Below are 16,988 nucleotides of genomic sequence, written 5' to 3'. Positions count from 1 at the left end.
ACAGTAGATTATTTAAACTCTTTACCTTTCGCAGTGTGTGACTTATCTCAACCACTACTGCAGCTAGGAGAGTAGAGAGTACACCATGGTGAACTGTTGGACAAGATGAATGCCAGCACTGGACTGTGTGTATGAATTCTCCAAGAGCCATTTGAATAGAATGAATCAACTAAAAAAATAAATTAATTAAAATATAGATCAGTTACAGTATTTCCACTTCGGGAGCATTTTAGTGCAATTAAAAGCTTTTAGTCAGGGATTCTCAAACTTTCATAGAGTTGACTACATCTTGATAGAGTGTCTCAGGAACTGTCGTCTCTCTCCCATTTGCTATCACATAACACCTCTACAGCAATTGCTTACCTAGAAAACTAATGTTAGGAAAATATTTAATGTAGTTTAGCTATCTTGATGCAATTTAGCAACTCAGAGTAAGGAAGAGAACTAGCATTACGAGAGCAGTTAGGTCTCTGTGAATCTATCCTTTAGGCCCTAGTCAAAGGGTTGAAAAGCACAGGGAAAATCCCCCAAGGGCACTAAAGGCAAAGGCTTGGACCCTAAGTCTATGTCTACATTTGAGCTGGGAGATACTATTCCCAGCTCACATATACATACCTACACTAGCTCTGCTCAAGTTGGCGTGCTAAAAATAACATTGTAGCTAGGGTAGCATGGACAGCAGCTTAGGCTAGATGCCTGAGTATGTACCCACCCAGACTCCCTGGATATGTACCAAGGTGGGAAGCCCAAATTCCTGCCCACGCCATTCTATGCTGCTATTTTTAGCATGCTAGCTTGAGCACAGCTAGTGCAGGTGTGTCTACGTGAGCTAGGAATCACACCTCCCAGCTCAAATGCAGATTTAGGATTACTTGGAAGAATCCAAGACTTCCTGGCACTGATCCACTTATCTCAGCACCAGGAAAGAAACACTGTCCAGACCCTGCTATAAACATATAAAGTTCCTTTTCTCGAAGTAGAGTAGGTTCTGGAGGATTTTGACACCACTCCTTTTGGCAAGAGAGAACAGTTGTAAGCCATATACAGAGGCCAAGGGAGTTGAGGATGGAACAAAAGACTGAACCTGGGACAACAGATCTCTCTGCTCTGGTAAGGGGAAGATTACTTTTGACATTGAGAGAAGGTTCATAACCAGGCCTATCAGAACTAGAGAAGGTACAGAGAGCAGCTGATGGCTCTTTGCAGCAGGGAGGAGGCAGCCACTCATCTCAATCTCATTGGCTCTTTCCTCTCATCCAGCACTCAGTCCCATTCTCTCATCTCTTACCAAACCTATTGTTTTTAGTTTTCTTTCCTCACTAAGTTTTAAGTGCTGCCAGTCTGACCCAGTACCCACATTGCTGGCACCCACATCGTGGAAAAACATTTGCTCATTTCTTTCTCTGTGATGAGGCAACACCCGTGTATATATCCACTCAAGTTATCTGACATGGGGAATTTGATTCAAGCACAGAGGCTTAGCTTGAGAGTGTAGGGCAGGATATGCTTTTTATTATTTATCCAGCTTTAGATCTCAGCTGTGAAGAAGAGACAAACAGCCTACAGAAGGAGGAACTAGCATAAAAATGCCTCATCCGATTTGGCAGTCTAAACTGACATCACAAATGCATGATCCCTTTTTCACATTAGTATTTCCACTGAGCAGGACCAGGAGCGGGGAAAATCCTATTGATGACAAGGCTTAGAGCACCAGACACAAATGGCATAATGTCAAATCAATTATGAAACTGAGGATAATGAAGTATTTTTTGTGCCAATAAACCCAATGTGTCCAACTCACATCTGAGTAAAAGTCAAAGTCAGTGTTTATAGTTAACTTTACAATCACATGGTTTTGTGTGTGTGTGTGTGTGTGTGTGTGTGTGTGTGTGTGTGTGTGTGTGTGTGTTTAATAGGATGACAAATACCTGAAGCCCTTCTTCCCGCTGTTTTCTGAGCCTGCGTGCCACACATTCTAAAATTTTCTGGAACAGAGCCTGAACAGCATGGAGAAATGTTGCCACTTCTTCATCTGTATCAATGTTTTGAGTCAAAGAAGCTTCAATAATCTCTTTTAGAACACAAAGTAATGTAGGAATACAAAAGCAGCTTCTTTCTAGAGAAACAAATACCATATTAGACATTTAAAAAAATACAGATTTTTAACTAGATTGATATTCTTTAATTTAGGCCTTAAATTCTCACAGTATTTCCCAGAGCCTCGCCGCCTACCACTCAACATACTATAAAAACTCCAGGGGGGTTGAAAATATTTACCAGAGCTCCACTCTGGACAGCTCCAGCTGAATTTAAACGCTGCTTTAGCTACAAGCTTAGAATTAAATTCATTTACACTGTATAAATGGCTGTAATTTACTAGTGTAGATTATTTTATATTCAGCTAATTAACAACAAGGTCTGGGAGGCAGAAGCTGCCAGGGGGGACACTTTTGGGGGCCCCGCAGGCCTAGAGCGGCCCGGGTGATTAGCAGGGGGCTGGGAGCAGCCTGCTCCGTTTCCCTCGCCCCAGCCCCAGCCATGTCGCTCAGGGGAGGGGGCTTGGAGGAAGGAATCCTGCCCTGCACTCACCAGCAGTGGCGGAAGCAGAGCAGCCCGCTCCACTCCGCCAGCTCCCAGCTGCGGCGCTCTGCTTCCCGCCGCTGGTGAGTGTAGGGGGTGTCCTTTCCCCAACCTCCCTGCACTCATCAGTGGCGGGAAGCGGAGCGCCGTGGCTGGGAACTGGCGGAGTGGAACGGGGTGGGGCCACGTTGCTCCGCTTCCCGCCGCTGCCGGTGAGTGCCTGACAGGGGGCGGGGGTGTGGATAGGGGGCGGGGCAGTCAGGGGACAGGGAGCAGGGGGGTTGGGTAGGGGGTGGGATCCTGGGGGTGATTAGGGACGGGGGGGGGGTCTGTGGAGGGGGTGGTCAGGGGACAAGGAACTGGGGGGCCAAAGCAAGTTCGATATAACACAGTAAGATTTTTTGGCTCCCGCGGACCACGTTATATCGGGGTAGAGGGTGTGTGTGTGTGTGTGTATTGTGACAGGGTCTGGCCAGATTGCTGCAGGAGAGTGATAGAAGGCAAATATATTAGCCCCAGGTTAAGTAGGTCCCTTTACCCATGGCGAGGTAAGGTAACGGAAGGTTCCAGAACAATCAGGAACTTTCTGAAACAATTAAGGCAAACAGGCTGATTAGAACACCTGCAGCCAATCAAGAAGCTGCTAGAATCAATTAAGGCAGGCTAATCAGGGCACCTGGGTTTAAAAAGGAGCTCACTTCAGTTGGTGGTGCGTGTGAGGAGCTGGGAGCAAGAGACGCAAGAAGCTGAGAGTGAGATGGCGTACTACTGGAAGACTGAGAAGTACAAGTATTATCAGACATCAGGAGGAAGGTCCTGTGGTGAGAATAAAGAAGGTGTTGGGAGGAGGTCATGGGGAAGTAGCCCAGGGAGTTGTAGCTGTCATGCAGCTGTTACAGGAGCCACTGTAGACAGCTGCAATCCACAGGGCCCTGGGCTGGAACCCGGAGTAGAGGGTGGGCCCGGGTTCCTGCCATCCCTCCAACTCCCTACTTGATACCAGAGGAGTTGAACTGGACTGTGGGTTCCACCAGAGAAGAAGGTCTCTGGCCTGTTCCCTGATCCACTAGGTGGATCAGCAGAGACTGCGGTGATTGTTCTTCTTCCTTTCCCCATGCTGGCCAGTGATGAGGCTAACTGAGTGAACGGCAGATTTGAGTCATGAAAGTGGCCAAACTGAGGGCTGGTGAGAAAATCCGCCAATAAGCGCAGGACCCACCAAGGCAGAGGAGGAACTTGTACACACACACACACACACACTATAAGTTTTAAACAAACAATTTAATACTGTACACAGCAATGATAACTGTGAAGCTTGGTTGAGGTGGTGAACTTAGAGGGTGGGATATTTCCCAGGGAATGCCCTACTGCTAAATGATAAACTAGCATTTGGCTGAGCCCTCAAGGGTTAACATGTTCTTAACGTAGCCTCATACTCTACAAGGCAGCACAAATGGAGGGAGGGGAAACAGCATGGCAGACAGAGACACACACCATGTGTGTGTGAGAGAGACGGCAGCTGCGGACAGCAAGCTCCCGCCATCCTGAGCCCTGTTGTGTTCTCACCCTGCTCTATATGGAGAAAGGGTAAGCAGGGGGCAGGAGTAGGGGCGAGGGGGGACACCCTGACATTAGCCCCTCTCTTCCCACTCCCCACACAGCAAGCAGGAGGCTCTGGGAGCTGCTCCAAGGCAGAGGGCAGGAGCAGCACATGGCAGTGGAGGGAGGGACAGCTGAACTGCTGGCAATTAGTAGCCTGCTGGGCGGCTGTTGCACAGGGAACTTAGGGGAGTGGGGAGCTGATAGGAGGGCTGCCAGTCCATCCTGGTTCCAAGCCCCGACCAACTAGCTACAACGGGCTGCTCTTCCTGCAAGCAGTGGACAAAGCAGGCGGCTGCCAAACAATGTTATAAGGGAGCATTGTGCACCTTTAAACGAGCATGTTCCCTAACTGATCAGCAACGAAACAACGTTAACCCTGAAGACCTTAAGTGAGTAGTTACTGTAACAGCTAAATTGCAAAGCCATGCAGGAAAACGGGATCCAGACATGAAAAAGTTCAATTGTTTTCAAATAAACGTGCCTATGGACTTGTTCCCTTTCACGCCCTGTAAAATAGCTCTTTTGCACATTGAGAGCTGCTACTTTGCTTTCATGAAGAATTGAAGTTGAATTAACAAAAAATTTATTTTAATACAGGAAACTATGTAGTAGACGGAAAGAAAGTGTGTTTCAGAGGAGTTCTTGGGACTTTAGGGACTCTGTTTTTTGTTTTATAACAACGTTTGTAAAATTCACTCTACATATTGTAAAAAGTTGTATTAACCATTTCAAAACATCCAAAGGAAAGATCAAGACAGAGATAGCAGACTAAGTAGCTTCCCTCCTCTATTTAAGTGGGAGTTCACACAAAATCCTGTATGATTGAAGAAATCTAAGAGACTAGTTAGTTTACTGAGTTGTGTCAGGAATATTAGCCTGGTCACTTCAGTTAGTCTCATTTTCCATTTTTTAGTACACCAAGCACAACCCTGCTGCATTTCCAACACAGCAGAGTAATATTTATTTCTATATTATATGTGAGAGGGGCTGGAAACATTACACACAGCGTGAAAAATCCACTTCTCCACTACTCAGTAGGAAGTTTTCAGTTATGAATATTGGGGCCTAGCCTATAAGTTTCTTCAGAAATTAAGCTTTCACTTAGTCCTTATTATGGAGATAACTCCAAATGCAAACTGAATACTAGATATGACAGAGTTGTCTCCTGGAGCCTAGAGAGAGACAACTCCAATGACAGTTTGATCCAGCTGTAGTGGCAGTGTAAATAAGTAAAAATCACTGCTGCCATTCAGAAACCTGTGAACAACAGAGAAAAAACGGTTACCTACATTTCGTAACTGCTGTTCTTCGAGATGTGTTGCTCATGTCCATTCCATTCTAGGTATGTGCGTGCCCATGTGCACAGTTGTCAGAGACTTTTGCCTTAGCAGTATCCATAGGGCCAGCTGTGGCACTCTCTAGAGTGCTGCGTTCATGCGGCAGTATATCAGCCGCCACCGTCCCTATAGCCCTCTCGGTTCCTTCTTGCCAGCAACTCTGACAGAAGGGTAGGAGGGCGAGTAATGGAATGGACATGAGCAACACATCTTGAAGAACAACAGTTATGAAAGGCAGGTAACCTTTTCTTCTTCTTCTTCGACTGCTTGCTCATGTCGATTCCATTCTAGGTGTCTCACAAGCAGTATCTATGGAGGTGGACTCAGAGTTCACCGCTTGGCGGCTTGCAGTACTGCTCTACCAAAGCCAGCATCGTCCTGGGCCTGCTGGGTAAATGCATAGTGGGACGTGAAGGTAAGGACCAACGACCAGGTGGCCGCCCTCCAGATGTCCTGAATAGACACTTGGGCCAAAAAGGCTGCCGAAGAGGCCTGCGCCCTGGTTGGTGCACAACACAGGCCACAGAATCCCACCCACTCCTGCGAAAAACCTCTCACCTATGTCTGAGCTACTGAAGTCCTCAAATTGTGGTTTAAAGACTTCAAGGAGCAGAGAATCTTCCAGCAAGTGACCCGTGCCCCGTGCTACAGAGGAAGGCGAAAAACCTCCAGGGCCTCTTCCAATCTGCCCTGGAGGAAAATTCCTTCCCAATCCCAAATATGGCAATCAGCTAAACCCTGAGCATATGGGCAAGATTCACCAGCCAGATAAAAACACGATTGCCAGGGGTGGCCCCTTTGCTTGATTATAGCAAAAGTGAAAGCAGGCAGTGATCCAGGAGGAAATTCTCTGAGCAGAAACAGGATGAACTTTCATCCTGTCTGCCACAGCGACAAATAATTGTGTCAACTTATGGAATGGCTTGGTCCTGTCAATGTAGAAGGCCAGAGACCTCCTGACGTCCAGGGCATATAGCCTGCGCTCCTCCTCCAACTTATGTGGCTTCGGAAAGAAGACTGGCAAGTAAATATTTTGGCTCGAATGAAACCGAGAGACTACCTTTAAAAAGGAAGGTGTTAGCCTTGTTCTTGTAGAAGACTGTGTAAGGCAGTTCCGAGGTGAGCACCCAAATCTTGGATACCCAGCGGGCTGAAGTCACCGTGACCAGGAACACAACCTTCCAGGAGAGGATCAGGAAAGAGCAGGAAGCCAGAGGCTCGAAGGGGGGATCCGTGAGCCGTGACAGCACCAGCGTTTTCTTGTGCGTTTTGCCACACAGCAACCAAGACTTCAGATATAGTGCCACCAGGTTGGGGTGCAGGAGACTGCTGTGGTTCTGGGACAACAGGTCTACCCTGAGCGGCATCCGGAACGGGGTCGCCACCGAGAGGTCCAGCAGAGTGCTGAACCAGTGTTGGCGCAGCCATGCCAGCACTGTGAGGATGACCTTCGCACTGTCCTGCTTGATCTTCATGATGACTCTGGGCAGCAATGGCACCAGAGGGAAGGCGTACATCAGAGCAGGATCAGACCATGGAAGCAGGAGGCGTCCGACAGTGTGTCCCTGCCCCTGCCCTGGAATGAGTAGAAGACGTGGCATTTTCTGTTCTGCCTGGATGCGAATCGGTCCACCTGGGGAGTTCCCTACCCCTTGGAAGATAGAACTGATCACCTCCAGGTGAAGGGATCACTCATGGCAAGACGAGAATATCCTGCCCAAGCGTTCCTGGCCCATGGGAGATGAGCGACCAGATGGATTGCTGCAGACAGAAATCCCAGAACCGGAGTGCTTCCTGGCAGAGGGCAGATGACCTGGCTCCCCCTTGTCCGTTGATATAGAAGATGGTGGCCCTGTTGTCCATTAGGACCTGAATCACTCTGCCTTGTATGAGAGTCCAACAGCCCTGAGTTTCCTGACATTGATGTGCAGGGACTGATCGTGACTGGACCAACAGCCTTGAGTACTGAGATTGCCCAGGTGGGCTCCCCAGCCCAGGTCCAAACTGTTGGAGACAAGAGTCACTGACAAGACTGGGGCTGCAAAGGGGCCTCCCTCCAGCACAGATGTAGGATCTCTCCACCAGGTAAGGGAAGACAGTACTCTGTCCGGAATTCTGATCACCCAGTCCATACTGTGCCAGTTGGGGACATAGACCGACGCCTGTAGCGGCTGGAGGCGGAGTTGCACGTGCCAGACCACGTAAGTGCATGCTGCCATGTGACCTAACAATCTAAGGCATGTGTGGGCGGTGGCGAGTGTATGGGCACACAGAGACAAGATGAGGTCAACTATGGCCTGGAACCAAGTCCTGGGGAAAAAGGCTCTGGCTCGAATGGAGTTGAGTACCGCCCCAATGAATTCTATACATTGCACTGGGGTGAGGGTTGACTTTCTGTCGTTTATTATTTGGCCCTGGTCATGGTAGGTGGAACAGATCGAGATGCCTCTACACCTGATACGAGGACCAGCCCCTTATCAGCTAGTCATCGAGGTATAGGTAGATTTGGACCCCCCAACATTGCAGGTGAGCGGACACTGGCGCTATACACTTGGTGAACACACTCGGAGCTGACAAGAGACCAAAGGGCATCGCCGTGAACTGGAAATGGCGCTGGCCCAATGTGAAACGGAGGAAACGCCAGTGACCTGGGAATATGGAAGTACGCGTCCTTTAAAGTGAGGGCAGTGTACCAGTCTCCCAGGTCCAGGGACGGGATGATGGAGGCCAGGGAGAACATACGAAACTTGAACTTTTTGAAAGACTTGTTGAGGCGACGCAGGTCTAGAATAGGTCTGAGGCTCCCTTTTGTCTTCGGAATGAGGAAGTAGTGAGAGTAAAATCCTCTTCCCTCCACATCTTGCAAAACCTCTTCCACTGCCCGTAGGCGCAGGAGGTTTCTGACCTCCTGAACAAGGAGTTGGTTCTGAGAAGGATCCCTGAAGAGGTATGGGGAAGGGGGATGGAAGAGCTGGTCGGCTACAAACTGCATGTTATAGCCCGATGAGACTGTGTCGAGCACACAGTGGTCCGAGGTGATGTCGGACCAGGCCGACTGGACGGGTGGAAGTGGTTGACGAAGTCAGGGAACAGATCCGGTGCAGCGACTGTGGAGTCATCCTTGGGCGCACACTCAAACTGACTGCTTTTGGCTGCCTTGGTCCTTGGAAGGACCAGGCTGGGCAGGTGGATGAGACAACGACTGGTGGCGTCACTTAAAACCCCTGTCTTTGTCCTTCTTTTTGTAGAAGCCGGATCGAGGGGTACCCCAAGACCTTGACAATGGCTTTCTGGCCTGCTGGGGAGTATGCAGGCCCAAAGAGTGGAAGGTGGCCTGGGAGTCTTTAAGGCCATGGATACTAGCACCAGTTAGCTCCGAGAAGAGCCCAGTTCCCTTGAAAGGGAGGTCCTGAAGGGTTGGCTGCATCTCTTGGGCCAGCCCGGAGGTCCGTAACCAGGATCTACGCCTCATGGCTATTGCAGAGGCAACCACCCTGGATGCAAGTCCATGGTATCCCAGGCCATCTGGAGGACACTCTTGGCTACCGCCTTGCCCTCTTCTATCAGGGTGGCAAATTTTTGCGCGTGATCCTGTGGGAGGCTCTCTTTGAACTTGCTGCCAGAGTACCACAGGTTAAAATTATATCTGCCAAGTAGGGCCTGATGGTTAGAGACCCTAAACTGGAGCTTGCTGTTGAATACATTTTTCTGCGAAATAAGTCCAGTCTTTTGGCATCTTTATTTTTGGGGGTGCCACTTGCCTGGCCCTCCCTAGCCCTTTCATTGACAGTGGACACAATCAGGGACCCCACAGGAGGGTGCGTGTATAGGAATTCAAACCCCTTAGTGGAGACATAGTACTTCTTTTCCGCCTTCTTGGATGTGGGCGGAATGAAAGATGAAGTCTACCACACCAACTTGGCAATCTTTAGGACCCTGGGTGAACAGGCAATGAGAACCGGGTTGGGGTAGAGGAGGGAATGACATTGAAGAGGTCATTGGGCGCCTCAGCTAGCTCCTCGACCTCCAAGTTCAGGTTGGCTGCCACCCTTTTAAGTAGGGCTTGGTGCTCCCTTAAGTAATGGGGGGAGAAGGGGCCTACAGGTTTGCGAGGGCCCTGCCACTGCCTCGTCCAGGGATGAGGAGGATGACTGCACCGCCGGAGGTTGGGGGGTGTCCTCTTGCTGCATCGGAGACTGCTCTGCGGCTGCCGGGGCCTCCCGCAGAGTCACCGCTTCGGATTTGGCCCCTTGTTCCAACACTGGTGCTGGATGTGTCAGAGGCAGCTTGTCTGATGTAGCCTGGGAGGAGCAGTGGGAGCAGGAAGCTGGCATAACAGGAACCCCAAACAGGTTCCGGTACTGCCACTGGGCAGGCCATTGCCCTTGAGCCCATGCTGGTGCCGCAGGTTACTTAGCAGGCTCCTAGCTGGGAGACAATTCGCTCCGTACAGGGGAAAGGTTGAACTGTCCCTCTGACCCGGACCACTTCCCTTCTGGTGACCAGGGCGGGGCTGTGGAAACCCGAGTCTGTCGACTGACTTGTTGGCGACCGGTATGGGGAAGACGAGGGCCGGTGCTTGTCCAAAGAACAGTACCGGGGGCCCTGTGAATAGTGCCGCAACGAGGAATGGTCTTGTGTTGATGGGGACCGACGACTGGGAGATCTGTGAGGCGACCAGTGCCGTGGCAATCTCTGGCAGGAAGACTGTCGGTACCAGAAGTATGGGGATCAGCATCGCGACTCTTGAGTTCCATGTCTTGTAGGCGGAGACCGTGGTGTCAGAGATCTGCACCTTCTGGCTGGAAACCGGGGTTGCGGCACTGTGGTCCTCGGCCATGGCGAAGGGGAACAACGCCTGCGGTCTGGGGGCGTTCCACTGCCTTTAGGGGCGGTCCCATCACTGGAGTGGTCATCTGAGCTGGTGTCTTGGTGGGATCTACCATGCGGTCAGGCATCTGCGGTGCTGGTCGGCCTAACTATTCTTTGGCTACCGTGCCCGTCTCAGGCTCGGCTACGGGGTCTGACCACAGCGGTACCCCCAGAGCCTCTGTTGCGGGCACAAGACCTAACTCGGGTCCTTTGCCCAAAGTTCTCTTGTGTGGTGCCTGCCGACCAGACGACTTAGACTGCTTCTTTGGTACCGGTGAGGGGGAATGGTGCTGGGCAGATCCCGGTGCTGGCGGCGCACTGTGTGCTAACGCTGAAGTACTGGGCGTGGAGTCCGAGTCCGAGTGTGGGGGCTCTGAGGCCGGGCACAGAGCAGCCTCCATGAGGAGGGCCCCTAATTGAATGTCCCGCTCTTTTTGAATTTGGGAATTAAAGTTTTTGAAGCTCCAGTACTTGTCTTTTCTATGGGACTCCCCCAGGCACTTCAGACAACTCTCATGAGAGTTGCTGATGGGCATTGACCAGCTGCACTCAGAACACGGCTTGAAGCTCATGGGGAGCGGGGCATGCCCTGCTCCAGGACAAACTCCCATCCAAGACTAACTACTAAACTACTACTGAAACACTTAACAGATAACTTATCGCTGACTCAATAACAAAGGAGAATGATCTGAACAGTGAAGAACTGCTAATACTCTTGCTAAGCAAGACCAGGCGCTCCAAACAACCGTCACATGCGGTAAGAAGGAACTGAGAGGGCGTAGGGCCGCCGGCACCTGATATACTGCCGCATAAGCGTGGCACTCCAGAGGGCACCACAGCCGGCCCAATGGATACTGCTGAAACAAAAAGTCTCCGACAACTGTGGATGTGTGGGTGCACATACCTAGAATGGAATTGACATGAGAAAGCACTCAAAGAAGAAACTCGAGAATCATGTCACATTGATTCACACTATTGCTGCTAGCAGAAGCTACGAACATCAGCAGAGGCACACACTGGAGTTTGTTCATGGGGGAAGAAGATCCAAAGCAGAGCCAGAGGCTATGCTAATGTAGCAGAAATGTGTTCCCTAACTCTTCTCCTTAAAGCAACCAGGAGTCTCTGGGAGAGGAAGAGAGTATATGAGAAAAAACACCCCTTACAGCAGCATAGAGGAAGAAGCGATTACTACAAACATTGTTATTAGAGTGTACCTGTTTGCATAATTGAAAGAGTAACATCTAAAAGGTGTGCTTGAAACTCTGAATCTCCAAGGCCAACCATTATAGCATCCTTACACACTGTCAGATATGCCTAGACAAGAGAAAGAAAAACGCATCAACCCTAGATTATATTTAAGAGAAATATTTTAGTATTAGCTAAAAATAATAAAAACAGCAAATCAAGTTAGGAATTTTAAAAAACATTTGTATTTAATATTTTTCAGACTGAGGCCAGTCTACACTATAAACTTACATCGGTATAACCATGTTGCTCAAGGGTGTGAAAAATCCACACCCCGACCAATGCAGTTATGCCAACGTAACTCCGTGTTGAGAGCACTATGTTGACAGGAGGTCTTCTCCTGTTAACATAGCTAACAGCTCTCATGGAGGTGGATTAACTATGCTGATGGAAGAAGCATTTTAAGTGTAGACCTGCCCTGAGTAAATACAAAAAAAAAATGTAATATAACATTACAGTATTGTAACCTTTTGGTGTGAGAGCATATATAGGAACGGAAGTTAACATCTAATAATTAGAGAGAGCAAGAGCACTAAAACAGAAGCTAAAGACTGTTAAAGTTTTACAGTAGCACAAAATGTATGTATTTCCCAAGTCTTTCTTTTGTCTCTCTCATAGTCAAGAAACAGATTTATATTAAAAACCCCCACTATTCCTCTATCTGTCAGCTTTTTCACTAGGAGAATATCCCATAATATCTCAGAAGAGTAACAAAGCCTGCATCCACTTACTAATTTTGCTTAGGCACACCGTGGTGCTCTCAGAAGGTGAAGGTGTAATTTTGTATTATGGAATGGATAAATTTGGGATACCCGAAATCATGACGAATTTGATCCATTGGTAATTTCACTTTTTTAAAACCCCTATTATGAGACAAAAGGTTACTAGCCTGTTCTGTATCTGTTATTCTTAAAGTTGTGTTGCACATGTCCAGTCCACTTCAGATGTGCGCGCACCCAGTGTGCACTGTTCTCAGAGATTTTTCCCTGATCCCCCAGTTCCTTCTTACTCGACGGACTCCAATATAGAGGGGAAGGAGGGTGGGTCATGGAATGGACATGTGCGAAACAACTCGAAGGACAGTTACAGAACAAGTTAGTAACCATTTCTTCGAGTGATAGCATGTCCATTCCATGTCAGGTGATTCACAAGCAGTTTGATCTGGAGGTCGGATTAGAGTCTACCTGAACAATTGAAGGACCACACAATCCAAATCTGGCATCATTTGTAGACCGTTGGGAGATAGCATGAGGGGCAAATGTATGTACTGTAGACCAAACTGCAGCTCGTCAAACATCCAGAATAGGCACATGGGCTAAAAAGGCTGCAGAGGCTGCCTGCGATGGGGTTGAATGTGCTATCATCCTATTTGGTGGAGTTACAGTAACCATGACATAGCACAAGTGGATACAGGAAGGAATCCAGGACAAGATTCTTTGAGAACAAACGAGAAAGCCCTTCATTCTGTTTGCAGTTCCCACAAACAACTGCGAGGACGATCTAACAGTTTAGTTCTGTCCAAGTAAAACACTAACACACACCCCCTTGTGATCATGTTGGTGAATTTAGTAAATATATTGCCTGATTGATGTATACAGAGGGTCAGACACCAGAACCCTTAATTCACCCACTCTCCTGGCTGAGGTGACTACCATCAAAAATGCTACTTTCAGTGATACTTAGAGCAATGAACAGGTAGCCAGCGGTTCAAAGGATGGACCCATTAGTTTTGTTAAAACCCGTTTCAAAACGCTAGGGGGAACAGGAGCCTCTCTACTTGGAGATATAACCTGTTCAAACCCTTCAAAAACCTGAGCAACATGGGACTGGAGAAAAGTGACTGATCAACTGGAGGGTGAAAAGTCAAGATAGCTGCTAGGTGAACCTTAGTAGAACTAATGACAAGGCCTTGCTGTTTCATTTATAACAAATAGTCTAGCACATGTTGTATCGGAGCTCGGATTGGGTGAATGCCTTCCTGCTGGGACAAGACGGAGAATCTCTTCCACTTGACCAGGCAAGTATACCTATTAGAATATTTTCTATTATTTAAGAGGATGTTTTGTACCTCCTTTGAACATATTTCCTCCTGAGGTGTTAACCATAGATCATCTAGACTGTGAGGTGAAGGGCCTCCCAGTTATGGTGACCATGTTCTGTAGGCCAAGACCCTTCTGCAGTAAACAGCAGCTGCTATAGTAGGACAGCAGCAGCTATGAGCTAAGAAGCTGGGAGTCACATCCCATCTAAACTGAACCAAAATAATATAATATTGGGTTTTTATGAAGCATTTCTGTCCTAATAGCACAAATAGTGACCAGACAGACAAATCTTAAGGTGTGTAAAGAAAACTTTGCAAGATGACACAACCTGGCAACACCACTTATCAGCAGTTTCAGTTGAAAAGATACAATTTATTGCTTTTGTCTGTTTTTAAATTTGTAATACTTCCATTTGTTTACCTATAGTTATCACTGTGTATTCTTTAATTTACATTTTGACAGAAACAAATGAACTTTTAGGTAGTAGGCTAGGATTGGTGAAAAATATTGTTTTGTAGTACTTCAGTTTAAAATGATTGGTTAAGGGATTGCTAAGTAGGACCCAAGTTTTAACTATATAAACTGGGGGCCAACGGGAAGTTATTTGGAACCGAACTCCAGAACATAGCCCAAGGTCAGAGCTTCCAAAACCATCACACCCTGCTGACCACACCATTCAGAAGCTGGAGCCCCAGATGACCTGATCCTGACTGGCCATCAAGAAAAATTTGACAGCCTTGTTGGGAGTGTTGAGCATTATATGCTTCGCATGTGTATTCTGTTAACCTATATTTATTAATAATTGATCTATGATATTACTGTGCAAGGCTCTTTCACTGGTAAAAGGTCCCACAAACCCACATACGCCCTTGTCCCCTGAACCTAGGACAGGAAAGGGTGGGGTGGCTAAATTAACTGGGTTACTCCTTGAGCCCACGGTAGGGTGAAGGTGGGGTGCCCTAGATTGTGCGGGTAACAGGTCCTGTGAGATCTGGGTCCACTAGCAATGTCAACTGATCCCTGGTTGAGAGGTTCAGCAGAATAAATGTTGGCAAGGCCACACTGGTGCTACGAGTATCACTTGAGATTGAGCCTGCTTGATTTTTACCACTACTCTGTGTAGTAGTTGAGGTTTGCCTGGAGAGGCTGTTTGCTTGTCTGCCTCAGGCTGGAGAGACTTCTCCATTAAGATCATTTTAAGCCGGAGATCCCTGTCCCGTTGGGCTCCAGCTTTCAGGTTGCTGCAGTGGGGGCATTTCTGGGGAATATGCCCCTCACCCAGGCAGCGTATGCATAAAAAGTGTCCGTCTGAAATGGGCATGGCATCACGGCAGAAGCCACATCATTTGAAGGCTGGAGACCCAGGCATTTTAACTAGTAACCGTCCCTTCAGGGAGGGTTTGTCTAACGAACTAACAAGACCTTTTTCCCCCCCCTAACACTGACACTAACTCTATAACAACTTATCTAAATATCTATCTAAAAGCTATTTCTTAATGGTTTTAGGGAGAAGTGCTAACACTGCCCCTTCGTTCCGTCTTCGGCCGAGAATGGTTGAGAAGGAACTGGAGGGCTCGGGTCGTGTGCATGCCACACACAGCACCAATGGCACCACGAGATACCTACTGCGCACGCACAACCCACGTAGACACTGCTACCATAAATCTCCGATCGATAACGCCAGGACACACTGCCACCTAAAACTGGAGCACTCACAGGGACACTACTCAAAGAAGAACTAATGTTGCCTGAAGCGAGGTCATGCTCACCATTTTCCTCTCGTCCACCAAAGCCAGAAAATTTGTCTTGCCTCCTCTGGCAACTTGTTCATAAAGTTTAAAACATTGTCCCAGAGGGAAAAAAGCAGAACACCCCAGCTAAGCTTGCTGATTAGTGATCCGGAGCTGTAGTCCAGCTGCTGAATAAACTTCCTTCCAAAAAAGAAAAAGCTTCTTCACATCCTTTGATTTTGAGGTAGGTGCTTGCTGACCCTGCACTCTCCCTCATTGTTAACTGAGCCCGCCAAAGGTCCTGAGAGCAAGGGGGTGGGGAGAGGCGTAAAAACATTAAAACCCCTGCAAAGGAACATATCTCCACTCAATTCTTTTCAGTATAGGTAGTAGGGAAGAAATTTGCCACAGAACTTTAGTTGGCTCCAGAATAGACTGATTTGTTGGGAGCACCACTTGAGAAGGTCCCACAGATCCCAAATTAATAACTTATCTGTGAGACCTCTTGAGCCACTTCTACCTGAATATCTGTGGCAGAAGCCACATTCTGTAGAAGGTCCTGGTGGACTCTAGAATCATCCAGTGGAGGTAAGGAGCCCTCCAATACAACTACATCATCTGGCGATGAGAAGGAGAAAGCCAAGGCTGGCTGAGGTGCAATCTCCTCCAATTCTTGCAAGGGGGGATTCATCTGAGCAGATTACTCCTCTTTGGCACTGAGCCCAGTACTGGGAACAGCTTCTTGCAGTAGCATCGTGACACCTACTGGAGAACATAGAGAGGAGAGGATGCAAAGGTGATCTGGAGGCAGGAAAAAACCTGCAAGGGTTCCAATACGGCCACTGATAGGGTCCCGGGCCACAATTTCTTCCTGACCAAAGGTCTCTACCAGCTGGTGAATGGGGGGCTTCCACTGGATATCAGGGTGGAAACTCCTCAGAGAAGAGTGACGCTTAACGTGACAAAGCCGTGACATAAGAGCCCACTTCTGACTCTGACAATGAACCAGAATCATCTGACCAAGGAGGTGTGGTTCTTGTCAGTGCCAGAAGTCTGGAGAAAACAGCACTGGTGAAATCATGGTCATTTACCTCTTGATGGCACTGAACAAGGAGGTACTACAGTATCTGGAGGTGCCCATGGTACTGGGTGCTGAATTCCAGTAGCTAGCAAACCCTAACAAGTGACTATTAGTACGGGGCATGAAGATTATTGAATCACTGGTACCAACTATATACAATGCTAAGAATAAGGAAAAACTTGCATTAGCAAGGAAGAACACTCCAATAGCTGTCAGGGGCAGTAAGAAGGAACTGAGGAGGGTCAGGGGCAGCTCTGCCCTTTATACCATCACACAGCCAGCATGAGGAGACAGAAGGCGCATTTGCTGCCTGGATAGGTACTGTTGAGGAAAAAAATCTCCAACAATAGTGCATTGGGTGCACACATATGAAGTGGAATGGACATGTGCTATCACTTGAAGAAGAATGATATTTAAAATCCTTGACCAAATTCTTGTGCTCTGGAACAATCTTATTAAATATGAATAAAAATCCTTTTCACAGTATTCTCCCACTAGC

The 16,988-nt window shown here is 48.1% G+C and overlaps 1 protein-coding gene across 1 annotated transcript in view; it reads right to left on the bottom strand.

Annotated features, from left to right (window-relative positions):
• The window catches only part of NCAPG2 (non-SMC condensin II complex subunit G2), a 116,242-nt gene that overhangs the window by 15,252 nt on the left and 84,002 nt on the right, over nt 1–16,988 (bottom strand). Inside the window, exons 22-24 of the mRNA XM_077808360.1 lie at nt 11,606–11,705; nt 1,929–2,116; nt 26–169 (exon numbers count right to left, since the gene is read on the bottom strand). Of these exons, the coding sequence (XP_077664486.1) occupies nt 26–169; nt 1,929–2,116; nt 11,606–11,705 (432 nt within the window). The remainder of the gene's footprint in view (nt 1–25; nt 170–1,928; nt 2,117–11,605; nt 11,706–16,988) is intronic.

The sequence above is a fragment of the Eretmochelys imbricata genome, chromosome 2 (genome assembly GCF_965152235.1).
Source record: "Eretmochelys imbricata isolate rEreImb1 chromosome 2, rEreImb1.hap1, whole genome shotgun sequence".
Classification (NCBI taxonomy): domain Eukaryota; kingdom Metazoa; phylum Chordata; order Testudines; family Cheloniidae; genus Eretmochelys; species Eretmochelys imbricata.
Note: the sequence above shows the minus strand (reverse complement) of the source record. Positions and strands in the feature narration are given on the sequence as shown.